General features: G+C 46.1%; 1 protein-coding gene across 1 annotated transcript in view; it reads right to left on the reverse strand.

The window, feature by feature from the left end:
• Positions 1 to 13,438, reverse strand: part of abcc2 (ATP-binding cassette, sub-family C (CFTR/MRP), member 2) — a 123,037-nt gene that overhangs the window by 103,949 nt on the left and 5,650 nt on the right. Inside the window, exons 2-3 of the mRNA XM_059947123.1 lie at positions 5,270 to 5,443; positions 2,629 to 2,775 (exon numbers count right to left, since the gene is read on the reverse strand). Of these exons, the coding sequence (XP_059803106.1) occupies positions 2,629 to 2,775; positions 5,270 to 5,443 (321 nt within the window). The remainder of the gene's footprint in view (positions 1 to 2,628; positions 2,776 to 5,269; positions 5,444 to 13,438) is intronic.

Consider the following 13,438-nt stretch of genomic DNA (forward strand, 5'->3'; position numbering starts at 1 on the left):
ATGCCCATGGTCGACCCGACCAGTCGAGGGCCTCAGACCTCCCCAACCACGAGCCCTGCAGGAATCTGCTGAGGGTCAGATCAGAGGTATTCAGGTCTTGCCAACCAAGTAAAGTACAAGAGGTCCAGGTATAAACTCCAGAAGGCCATCTCACAGGTGAAGAGGCAATTCCAGACCAAACTTGAAACAATTGAGGGATGCTTGACTGCGAGGGCAGGGCCTGAATGCTATCACTTCTTACAGAGTGAAATCAAGCAACATAGATGACAACAGGGCCTCGCTTCCAGATGAGTTCAATGCCCCTATGGTCGCTTTGACCATCAAAATATGGAGGAACCTTCAGCTGCTCCCACAGCACCCAATCACCGTGATTTCAGTCTCTGAGGTTGATGTGTGAGTAGCCTTCAGGAGAACGAACCCACAGAAAGCATCTGGCCCAGATGGGGTACCTGGCTGCGTCCTAACATCCTGGGTGATTGACTGCTGGAGTGTTCACCAATATCTTTAACCCCTCACTGGCTCTGAGTTACCTACCTGCTTCAAGCAGGCCTTGATTGTATCAGTGCATAAGAAGAGCATAGTAACCTGCCTCAATGACCACCTTCCAGTAGCACTTACATCCACTGTGATGAACTGATTTGAGAGGTTGCTGATGAAACATATCAACTCCTGCCTGAGAAGCGACTTGGATCCGCTCCAATTTGCCCACCGCAGCAACAGGCCCACAGGAGTGGCTGCTTCATTGGCTCCACTCAACCCTGGAACATCTGGACAGCCAGGATGTACGCATCAGTTTGCTCTTTATCGGCTGCAGCTCGACATTCAACACCGTCGTCCTCTCAAAGCTAATCAATAAGCTCCAAGACCTTGGCATCAATACCTCCTTGTGCAACTGGATCCTCGATTTCGTCACTTGCAGGCCCCAGTCCGTTCAGATCGGCAACAACATCTCCTCCATCAGCACAGCAGCCCCACGAGGCTGTGCACTTAGCCCCCTGCCCCACTCACCTTACACTTATAACTGTGAGGCTCAACACAGCTAGTGTCATGTTTAAGTTTCCAGTCGGCAACGCTGTCGTTGGCCAAATCAAAGATGGTGTTGAATCAGCATGTAGGAGGGAGAACGAAAATCCATTTGAGCAGTGCCATAGCAACAACCTCTTACTCGATGTCAGCAAGATCAAGCAGCTGATTATCGACTTCGGGGGTGGGGATTCCAGGTCCCTGAGCCAGCCCTCACCAGGGGAACAAAGGTGGAGAGGGTCAGCAACTTTAAATTCCTCCGTGTTACCATTTCAGAGCAGCCTGTCCTGGGCCCAGCATGTAAGCACAATTACAAAAAAAGCATGGCAGTGTCTCTACTTCCTTCGAACTTTGCGAACATTCGGCATAACATCTGGTACTTTGACAAACTTGTACAGATGTGTGGTGGTGAGTATATTGACCTGGTGCGTCACAGCCTGGTGCGGAAACACCAAGTGCCCTTAAATGGAAAATCCCACGGAAAGTAGTGGAAATGGCCCAGTCCATCACGGGTTAACGCCTCCAACAATTGAGCGCATCTACTTGGTGCACTGTCGCAGGAAAGCAGCATCCATCATCAGGGACCCCCACCACCCCGGTCATGCTCTCTTCTCACTGCTGCCATCAGGAAGAAGGTACAGGAGGCAAAGGACTCACACTACCAGATTCAGGAACAGTTCTTATGCCTCAACCATCAGGCTCTTGAACCAGTGGAGATAACTTCATTTGCCCCATTGCTGAACTGATTCAATGACCACTTTTAAGGACTCTTCATCTCATGTTCTCAATATTTATTTCCTTTTTTTTCTTTTTTGTATTTGCACAGTTTGTTGTCTTTTGCACATAGATGCTTGTCCACCCTGTTAAATGTGGTCTTTCATTTATACGCCTATGGTTCTTGGACTTACTGAGTATGCCTGTATGAGAATGAAACTCAGGGCTGTATATGGTGACAAATTCTTTGATGATAAATTTACTTTGAACTTTGAAACCTTTGCTAAGTTCTGTATTGTACCTTATGTTAGTAAAATTGCTCCCTTTTTGCTGTTCCACTAAGCCCCTTCATAACTTGGACCAGAATCTTCACATTCCCAGGAGTGAAGATAGCCAGTAGCCTGTCCTGGCCCAACCACCTTTACCTCTACTTCCTCAGGAGGCTAAAGAAATTCGACATGTCCCCTTTGACCTTCAAAAATTTTTATCGATGCGCCATAGAAAACATTAATTGGGATGCATTGTAACTGCTCACCACTGCAAAAAGCTGCAGTGATGTGGATACCCCTCAGCATGTTATGGGCTTTAGGCACCCCTCCATGGACTCTGTATATACTTCTTGCTGCCTCAGTAAAGCAGCCAACATAGTTCAAATGCCCTCCCATTCCGAACATAGATTTTTGCATTGCGGGGAATTAAGAGTTCTGGGGAAAAAAACAGACAGGCAGGTGCAGTTGAGTCCATGACCTAATCAGCCACGATTTTATTGGATGGCAGAGCAGGCTCAATGGGCCACACGGCCAACTCCTGCTCCTAGTTCTTATCTTCTCGGTTCCGCTTTAAAAAAAATCCAATCATCACTCATCCTTGAGAAACCGCTCTGCTTCTTACCCAAGACAGTATGTAAAGGAAAGCATTTACGTAGGACACAACCGGGTTCTGCTTGTCCGTTGTGAGGTCTCCGTTCATCTCAATGTCTTCCAGTACTGTGAGGATCAACTCAGCCACAGAGATCAGGAACAGGAGGCAGGCAACGATCTGTTCATGACGGTAAAGATCAAGATACTTATTATTCAGTAACTTCCTGATCTCAGGCGTTGAAGGTTGCAAAAATCTATTTTCAAAGTACAGGCTGTTTCTGGGTGACAAATACTAAGATAGGTGGAGGGACAGGTAGTGTTGAGGAAGCAAAGAGACTCCAGAATGACTCAGACAGATTAGGAGAATGGGCAAAGAAATGGTAAGTATATTTATTCTTTATTCCTACATGCAAATGTATGGGCATGCACTTTGCTGGAAGGAATAAAGATGTAGACTATTTTCTAAATATTCTTATGGTCTTCTGGTCTAAATGCCCAGCTTATGAAGTTCCCTGCATACAAACAAGTTCACAAAATATCACCAAAATAAGACCAAAGAACTGATTGTAGACTTCAGAAGAGGGAAAGCAGAAGTCCATGGGCCAGTAATCATAGGAGGATCAGAGGTAGAGTGGGTCAGTAACTTTAAATTCCTGAGTGTCCCCATCTCAGAGGACCTGCCCTAGACTCATCCTATAAATATAATTGCAAAGAAAACACAACAGTCCATTTACTATCTCAGGAGTCAGCAGAGATTCAGCATGTCATCAAACTTCTACAGATGCGTCCCTCAACTACCAGGATCTTGAACAAAAGGGGGTAACTACACTCACTCCATTCCTGGTGTTCCCACAGCCGATGGTCTCACATTAAAGACTCTATATCTTGTGATTTCATGCTCTTGTTATTTATTGCTATTTATTTATATGGGCATTTGCACGGTTTGCTGATGATTGATCCTGTTTACAATTACTACTCTATAGATTTACTAAGTATGCCCGCAGGGAGAAAAACCCAGGGTTGCATGTGGTGATGTGCATGTACTCTGTTAATAAGTTTTACCTTGATTAGGGTGGCACGATAGCAATAGCGATTCGCGAAATGCTTCACAGCGCCAACAATCACAATCTATTGTTTATTTATTTATTTATTACGACTCTGTGCAGAATTGGCCTCTCCAGCCCTTTGAGCCTTGTTGCCCAGCAACCCTGATTGAACTCGGGCCTAATCACAGGACAATTTACAAGGAGAAATTAACCTACCAGTACACTTTTGGACTCTGGGAGGAAGCCAAAACACCTGGAGGAAACCCATGTGGTCACAGGGAGAACGTACAAACTCCTTACAGACAGTGGTGGGAATCGAACCTGGGTCTGAAAGTACTGTAAAGCGTGGTGCTAACTTCTGCCATTGTCTGTGGGGAGTTTGTACGTCCTCCCCGTGAATGCGTGAGTTCCCTCCATGTTCTGGTTTCCTCCCACCCATAGGGGGAGTGAGCTGTGGACATGCATTGTTGGTGCTGGAAGCGTGACAAGACTGGTGGGCTGTGCCCGGCAACTCCTCGGACTGCGTTGGTCATTGATGCAAAATGGCACATCTCACTGCATGTTTTAACCTTTCAATGTACAAGTGACAAATAAAGCCAATTTTTAATCTTAATCTTAACCCTTAACTTCTGAAGCTCAATGTACAGTACATAAATACAGTATGTTGGGCTGCCACCAGCCCATACTTAGCTAGTGTTGGTCTTGGATGCAAATGACACATTTCACTGTATGCTTCAACGTACACGTGATAAATAAATCTAAGTTTGAATCATTTCCCACCTCCTTTGACGTCACTTGTCACAATAATGTGGGGCGACTTCCATAGCGACTTCTGTGCGTTTGCAAAACCCCGGACAAAGTTGATGGAGTCATAGAGTACCACAGCATGGAAACAGGCCACTCGGCCTTTTGGTCCATGTGAATCCTATCCTCTGCCCATTCCCATTGACCCGCACCCAGAAAAACCTGCTAACCAGGTTCAGATTCAGCTTTATTTATCACATGTACATCATAACATACAGTGAAATGTGGCATGCAGTCATCGAAAAAGTACAGCTCAGAAACAGCCCGTCTATCCACGACAAACCATTTAAACTGCCATTGACCAGGACTGATACCTTCCATACCCCTACCATCCAACTCCTCTTAAATGTTGAAATCGAGCTCGCATGCATGAATTGCGCTGGCAGCTCGTTCCACACTCTCTCGGCCCTCTGAGTGATAAAGTCTCCCCCTCGTGTTCCCCTTAAACTTTTCACCTTTCACCCCTAACCCATGGACTCTGGTTGTAGTCCCAACAAACCTGAGTGGAAAAAGAAGCCTGCATGTACTTACCCTATCTAAACCCCTCGTAATTTTGTGTCATTTGCATTAACAACCAACACAAGTAAGGGTCTGCTGGGGGCAGCCCACAAGTGTTGCTACACATTCCAGCGCCAACATAGCATGTGCACAGTGTTCTGCAGAACAACGCAATCAGCAGCAACAACAACAAAATAAAATAATCACAAAACCAGCCCCCCTCTCCCACCATCCCACACACACGCAGACAGTCCTCCAGTTTCCTAGCGACCCATCTTGAGTGGAAAGCATTTGCCACAACGGAGAATGAGGAGAAAGGGATACCTGTTTTATCAGGTAGAGTCTTGAACAGGGGCCTCCAGCTTGTCTCGACCTGCAGAGGGCCAAAGCTTGCCATGACGTACCAAGCCATAGGAAGCCCAGAGGAATCCACACCAGTACGGTCCTCTCGAAGCAGACAGTAAGGTCGGGATCAGGGCGGTCCAGGAGAGAAGCATTCTGTATGGGAGAAATTCCAATGCATGGAAGTATCCTCTCTTACAACAACATCCAGTCAACCTCCAGCCCAGTGCCACCCCACCATCTACCAGGCACAAGGATAGATTCAGATGTATTTGGAATTTGCTGAGGTTTGAGGGCATGGTATGCAACAAAAAAAACCCAACATTCAACAGTATTAAGAAATGATTAATTATAATAAAAAAATTAAATGGTAAAGTGCAAATATGGAATAAAATATAGATAAATACAAAAACTCCAGTATGCGTTTACAATGTAAGCAGTATTATAAATACTGGTTTAAAGTTTTTACTGTGTAGTACAGTGATAGGGTAATAGACAGAGGGGGTGGGGCTAACTAGAATGGTTGACCAGATTAACTGCCTGAGGGAAGCAATTTTTGAGATGGTGTGAAGTTTTTGTTTTAATAGCCCTGTAGTGCTTCCCAGAAGGGAGCTTTCAGAAAAGACAGTTTGTAGGGTGGATAGTGTCCTCAGTGATTTCTATCCTGCTGTGGTGAACTACGTATACCTGTCTGGACACGCACCCGCCCCCCCCCGCTGACTGCTCCTGTGGCTCCTCCCACGGACCCCGGTATAAAGGCGATTGGGGACTCCGCCCCGGCCTCAGTCTCCAGGATGCAGTGTGGTGGTCAATTGCTGCTTGTTCTTTCCTCCAGCCAATAAAAGCCTATATCTCGCCTCACGTCTCCGAGAGATATTGATGGTGCATCACCTGCCCACTTCTCTGTCCTGGACGCGTACAAGTTCTGCAGTGATGTAGACTGCAGCCAATAACCTATTCTGCTGAGCTGATAGTTAGTTGTAGTTTCTGTACATTGCGAGAGGATGCTGTACCAAACCAGGCAGTAATGGCTGATGCGCGGATGCTCTCTATGATGTCAGTGCGGAGCCGCACCAGGATGTTCTGGAGAAGGTGGAGTTTGACCAACTGCTGCAAGAAGTACATTCTCCGCCGAGGCGTTTTGTCAATGAAGGAGATATGGCTCTCCCACATGAGGTCCTGTAAAATAATAATGCCCAGGAGAGGTGGGGGGAGGGAGGGGGAGAGAGAGAGAGAGAGAGAGAGAGAGAGAGAGAGAGAGAGAGAGAGAGAGAGAGAGAGAGAGAGAGAGAGAGAGAGAGAATCTGAATGTTGAAACAGTGCCTACTGTAAAGTGGTTGATGAGCGGAGAGAAGAACATTTCTCCTGGTCAATATGCATTCCCATGGTCTTAGGGGATTCATTATTTATTTATTTACAGATACAGTGTGGAACAGTCCCTTCTGGCCCAACGAGCTGCACCACTCAACAACCCACCTTTTTAACACCAGCCTAATTTACAATACCAATTAACTTTCCATCCAGTATATCTTTACACAAGAGGAAACTGGAACACCTGGAGGAAATTCATTCGGAACGTACGAACTCCTTACAGATGGCCGCTGGAATCGAATGCCCCAAACTGTAATGGCATCGCGCTGACCGTGGCAGTCTAATCATCACCAATTTGCACCAGCACACGAGTCAAGGACTGTGAAGGAATCCTCTCTGCCGGCCTGGATGGGTGCAGTTCCATCAATTTCCAAAAAGCTTGATGCCATCAAGGACACTACTCAAAAATTGACCTCCCCCCCACCCCACACCCTTCACCAACGGCAAACGAAGAAACTGTAGATGCAGGAATCAGTATTAACAGCGGAAATGCTGGAAGAACTCAGCGAGTTAAGCGGCATCTATGGAAATGGAATTAGTTTATATTGTCACATGTCTAGTATTGAAGGCCCTAGAGTGGACATAGAGAGGATGTTTCCTATGGTGGGGGACTCTAGGATTAGAGGGGGCAGCCTCAGAATACAACAATGTCTCTTTAGAACAGAGATGAGGAGGAATTTCTTCAGCCAGAGGTGGTGAAATCAGTGGAATTCACTGCCACAGGCGGCTGTGAGAACAAGTCATTGGAAATATTTAAAATGGAGGCTGATAGGTTCTTGATTAATAAGAGTGCAAAGGCTACAGGAGAATGGGATAATAAATCAGCCGTAACGGAACGACAGGACGGACTCAAAGGACTGAATGGCCTTATTCCACTCCTATGCCTTACGGTCTTTATATACCAAGGTATAGTGAAGAACGTAACTTGCACACTGTTTATACAGGTCAATTCATTACATGGTGCATTGAGGGAAAACAATATCACTTTCCTAGACTGGTTAGTACAACAGGGAATAATGTTAAGGGTGCTTGTCAAAGATAGGCTTTTTCCACAGAGAATGGTGGGTGAATGGTACACCCTGACAGAGCTGGTGGTACAGGACATTCGGGACATTCGGGACATTTAAAAGGCACATGGGTGATAGAAAATTGGATGGCTATGTAGGAGGGGAGGGTTAGATTAATCTTGGAGTAGGTTAAGAGATCAGTATAACATTGTGAGCTGAACGGCCTGTACTGTGCTGTGGTGTTCTCTGAATAAAGTACAACATTTACAGAGAAGATGCAGTATGAGTGGATGTAAGAGGTAAATTGTAAGTTCATTTTACCACACGAGGGAATCATTCAGGAACAGTGAGGTAGAAGAACGTGCTTGAGCCTGGTGGTACGAGCTTTCAGGCTTTTGTATCTTCTGCCTGATGGGAGGGTGGAGAAGAGAGAACAGTCTGCGGTGGGTGGAGAGAACAGTCTGTGGTGGGTGGAGAAGAGAGAACAGTCTGTGGTGGGTGGAGAAGAGAGAACAGTCTGTGGTGGGTGGAGAGAACAGTCTACGGGTGGGTGGAGAGAACAGTCTGAGGTGGGTGGAGAGAACAGTCTGCGGTGGGTGGAGAGAACAGTCTGCGGTGGGTGGAGAAGACAGAACAGTCTGCGGTGGATGGAGAGAACAGTCTACAGTGGGTGGAGAGAACAGTCAAGGTTTCATGCTGAAGAGCCTTCATCAGAACTCTCTCCTGTCCTGTGGGTACAGTGTGTGTACCATCTACAAAATGCACTGCGGTCCATTACCAAGTCAGGTCCAACATCATCTGGTGAATGGACTGGCTCGACAAGGAACTAGGTAAAGTGTGATGGGATGAGCAGTTTCCCTCTGTTCCATACCAATTGTATAATTGAATGAAAACTTTGGTGTGTCTTCGTTTCATGTCTTAGAACACAAAGCAGTACAGCCCTTCAGCACAATGTTGTGTCAACCCTTTAAACCACTCCAACATTAATCTAACCCTTTCTCTGTTTTTCATCCACGTGCCCATCTAAGAGTCTCCTGAATGTCCCTCGTGTATCTGCCTCTAAAACCACCCTTGGCTGCCCATCGCACGCAACCGCCACTCTCCACATAAAAATCCAATCTCTGACATCCCCACTAAACTTTCCTTGAAGTTATATCCCCCTCATATTCGTTATTTCCACCGTAGACAAAAGATTTTGACTGTCCACTCAAACTATGCCTCTTATCATCTTGTACACCTCTATCAGGTCACCTCTCATCCTACTTCGCTCCAACGTGAAAAGCCCCAGCTTGCTCAACCACAGACATACTTATATACATACTTGTAATGTATGCATACTGTAAACAGAATATTCATATACATACATTATACATAATTTGTGCTCTGTGTGACACTGTTGTAGGTCAAGAATCAGGTTTAATATCACTGACATAGATCACAAAATTTGTTGCTTGGTGGCAGCAGCAGAGTGCAATACACAAATACTATCGAATTAAATGTAAAAAAGATAAGTAAGTAGTGCAAAAAGAAGAAATATTGACATAATATTGATCACTGTCATAATGTTGATTTACGAGTTCATAAATCCATCATTGCATTACCTCACTGTACTTGTGCATATGACATAACCTCAACTTGCCCTGACTTGATTTGACTAATGCGGCCCGATCAAACCACGTTATTATCACGAGCCTGGCTGCAGTAAAAGGGACTCTAAACAACAAACAGTGAGCAGAATTTACTTTGATGTTTGCTGTAATGCTTACTCTAATGATTGAGTGGCATAAATGAGGTAAATCATTTTTGAAGTTAATCTGCTTCAGTGGGCTAATCTCTGATTGTCAAGGTCTTAATGACTCATGCATTTGGACCCAGGCATCGCCTCATGCTCGGGACACAGAACATATGTTGGGAAACTTGTTTTGTGGCATTAGTACAGGTCAATACATAAAAATAACTATTAATTACAATAAGAAATATACTAAAGATATATATAATACAGTAAACACGAGGAAATCTGCAGAGGCTGGAAATTCAAACAACACACACAAAATGCTGGTGGAACGCAGCGGGCCAGGCAGCATCTATAGGAAGAAGCACTGTCGACGTTTTGGGCCGAGACCCTTCGTCAGGACTAACTGAAAGAAGAGATAGTAAGAGATTTGAAAGTGGGAGGGGGAGGGGGAGATCCAAAATGATAGGAGAAGACCGGAGGGGGTAGGGTGAAGCTGAGAGCTGGAAAGGTGATTGGCAAAAGGAATACAGAGCTAGAGAAGGGAAAGGATCATGGGACAGGAGGCCTAGGGAGAAAGAAAAGGGGAGGGGAGCACCAGAGGGAGGTGGAGAACAGGCAAGGAGTGATTGTGAGAGGGGAAGAGAGAGAAAAAAAGAGGGAAAAATAACAAATAGATAGATAAGGGATGGGGTAAGAAGGGGAGGGTGGAATTAATGGAAATTAGAGAAGTCAATGTTCATGCCATCAGGTTGGAGGCTACCCAGACGGAATATAAGATGTTGTTCCTCCAACCTGAGTGTGGCTTCATCTTGACAGCCTACTAAATTTACAACCCTCTGTAGCTTCTTTCGGTCTTGTGCAGTAACCCCCCACCCCCCCCCATACCTGACGGTGTTGAGCTGTCACGAGGAGAATGTAGAAACTCCTTACAGACAGGCAGCAGAAACTGAACCACGATCTTACATCTGGTGCTGTAAACTGTCACTGCCGTGCCACCCTAATCGCTTGGATAAATGTTCTCAGCCTCACAGGGTCTTGGTACCAGGCCCAGGGGGTAAACTGAAACACATAGGAGACTGTGTGGCCACGTTGGGTGTACATTTTCTCCTCTAGCTACAGTTTGACATCAATATTGGGTGGCCAGAATGGATACAATGGGCCAAAGGGCCTCTTCTGTTGCCATGGGACACTCTAACACTACGACTAGATCTTCGGGTCTTGATGCAAGGTTTCACCTCAAATTGTTCAAATCATTGAAGCTTCTCTTCCCCGCCCCTCCCTCATCACTCCACACCACCTCTGCTCAACTCACTGAGTTCCCCCAGCAGATTGCTTGGTCGCTGCGACACACAGAAAATGCTGGAGGAACTCAGCAGGTCAGGCAGCATCCACGGAGGGCAAGAAATAGTCGAAGTTTTGGGCTGAGACCCTTCATCAGGACTCCGGGGGGAGATCCTCTCCATCGGTGGCGCCTGACTTGCTGAGTTCCTCCAACATATTGTGCGTGCTGCTCCAGATTTCCAGCATCTGCAGAATCTTTAAAAGATTAGCCTTATTTGTTACATGTGCGTGAAAGCATACACTGAAATACGCAAACACGAGGAAATCTGCAGATGCTGGAAATTCAAACAACACACACAAAATGCTGGTGGAACACAGCAGGCCAGGCAGCATCTATAGGGAGAAGCACAGTCGACGTTTCAGGCCGACACCCTTCAGTATTTGTTATGTTCTATGCTCTAATTTCTCTCTTGTACGACTTCGATGGACTAAGGTATTGGAATGATCTGTATAGACGGCAGGCAAATCAAAGTTTCTCACTGTATCTGCGTACTTGTGACAGTAATAAACCAATTATCAATAACTGATTTGTTTTATTTGCTAGAAATAAGTAATGACCAGCCAGCTGGTAGCGTAGTGGTATCCACACTGGACTTTGGAGTGAGCGGTCCCGAGTTCGAATCCAGCCGGCCCCCTTGCACGCTGTCCATCCGTGCTGGGGCAAGCGTCGAGCTAGCAGCTCGGCCTCGGAAAACCAGACAAATGCTAAAGAAAGGGCAAAGTTGCACCACAAGAGGAACAACGAGGTAATGGCAACATTGAAACGACGTTGAGAGTGGGGGTCAAGTGCGTAGGGTGTCGGGTTTCTTACTTAAAGATACAGCACGGTGGACTGGACTGTATTCAGGAATTTGTCGTCGAATCTGGATGAGCATAAGCCACAGTTGTTACTGATCTCATTAAACGAGGATGAGCGGGCGCCCATGAAAACTTGCTGTATGTTCCCAGACCAGAAGTCATGGATGAACCAGGAGGTACATCGTCTACAGAGGGCTAGGTCTGTGGCATTTACGTCCGGTGAACCAGATCTGTACAAGAAAACCAGGTATGACTTGCGGAGGTCTATTTGAAGAGCAAAGAGACAATTCCGAGTGAGCTTGGAGGCAACATCTGATGCATAACAACTCTGGCAGGGTTTGCAGGACGTTACTTCCCACAAAGCAAAACCCAATAGCATGAATGGCAGCGATGCTTCACTACCGGGTGAACTCAATGCTTTTATGCCCCCTTCGAAAGGGAGAACATAACTACAGCTGTGAGGATCCCTGCTGCACCCGGTGACCCTGTGTCTCTGTCTTGGAGGCTGATGTCAGGCTGACTTTAAGAAGTATTAACCCTTGCGAGGTGGCAGGCCTTGACGGAGTATCTGGTGAGGCTGTGGAAACTTGTACCAACCAACTGGTGGGAGTATTCAAGGACATTTTCAACCTCTCACTGCTAGAGTCAGGAGTTCCCACCGGCTTCAAAAAAGGCAACAATTTAACCAGTGCCTAAGGAGAGTAGTGTGAGCTGCCTTAACGACTATCATCCAGTAGCACTCACATCTATGATGATGAAATGCTTTGAGAAGTTGGTCGTGGCCAGAACCAACTCCTGCCTCAGCAAGGACCTGGACCCACTGCAATTTGCCTATCCCATAAAAGGTCTACAGCAGATACAATCCCAGTGGCTCTTCAGACTGTCTTAGGTCATCTGGACAATACCAACGCCTATGTCAGGATGCTGTTCATTGATTATAGCTCAGCATTTAACACCATGGGAGAACACGGAAGATCAGAATCAGTGAGCTGGCTGCTGGCTGTGTGCCCAGAGACCTGATTTTTTTTGGGCACAGGGCACAGGAAAAAGTGACACAACAGATTTTTAACACCATAAATCAGCGGGTTGTTTTGTTAAGTCTCCCCTCTCGCTGTGAAACGGAGACATAATTTTTCCCTTATTAGAGAGAGAGAGAGAGAGAGAGAGAGCCTGTGGTATGTCAGATTACCGGGTGAACAAGTAGTCTTTGGGGTGCTGCAAGTCTGTGTCTTTATCAATGCTTTGCTGCATGCTGGAGTGCTCGGTGGGGGAGTGCTGATGCTTTTTTTGCTAATGGGGGGGTCATTGCATTGCTGCTGTTTGTGCATGGGGGGAGTTGGGGGGCTTTGGGGTTCTAACGTTTAACTGTCATTCAATCTTTGGGGCACTCCTCTGATTTTGTGGCTGTTTGCGAAGGAAAGGAATTTCAGGACGTATATTGTATACATTAATCTGACATTAGATGTACCTTTGAAACCTCAGGGATGTGTGCTTTACCCGCTCCCGTACTCCCTCTATACCCATGACTGTGTGGCTAGGCATAGCTCAAATACCATTTACAAATTTGCTGATGATACAACCATTGTAGAATGTCAGATGAAGATGAGAGGGCGTACAGGATATGCCAACTAGTGGAGTGGTGTCGCAGCAACAACCGCGCACTCAACATCAGTAAGACGAAAGAGTTGATTATGGACTTCAGGAGGGGTAAGACAAGGGAACACAAACCAATCCTCATAGAGGGATCAGAAGTGGAGAGAGAGAGCAATTTCATGTTCCTGGGTGTCAAGATCTCCAAGAATCTAACCTGGTCCCAATATATCAATGCCGTTATAAAAAAGCAAGACTGCGGCTGTATTTCATTAGGAGCATTAGGAGTTTGAAGAGATTTGGGTTGTC

The sequence above is a fragment of the Hypanus sabinus genome, chromosome 22 (genome assembly GCF_030144855.1).
Source record: "Hypanus sabinus isolate sHypSab1 chromosome 22, sHypSab1.hap1, whole genome shotgun sequence".
NCBI classification, from domain to species: Eukaryota; Metazoa; Chordata; class Chondrichthyes; order Myliobatiformes; family Dasyatidae; genus Hypanus; species Hypanus sabinus.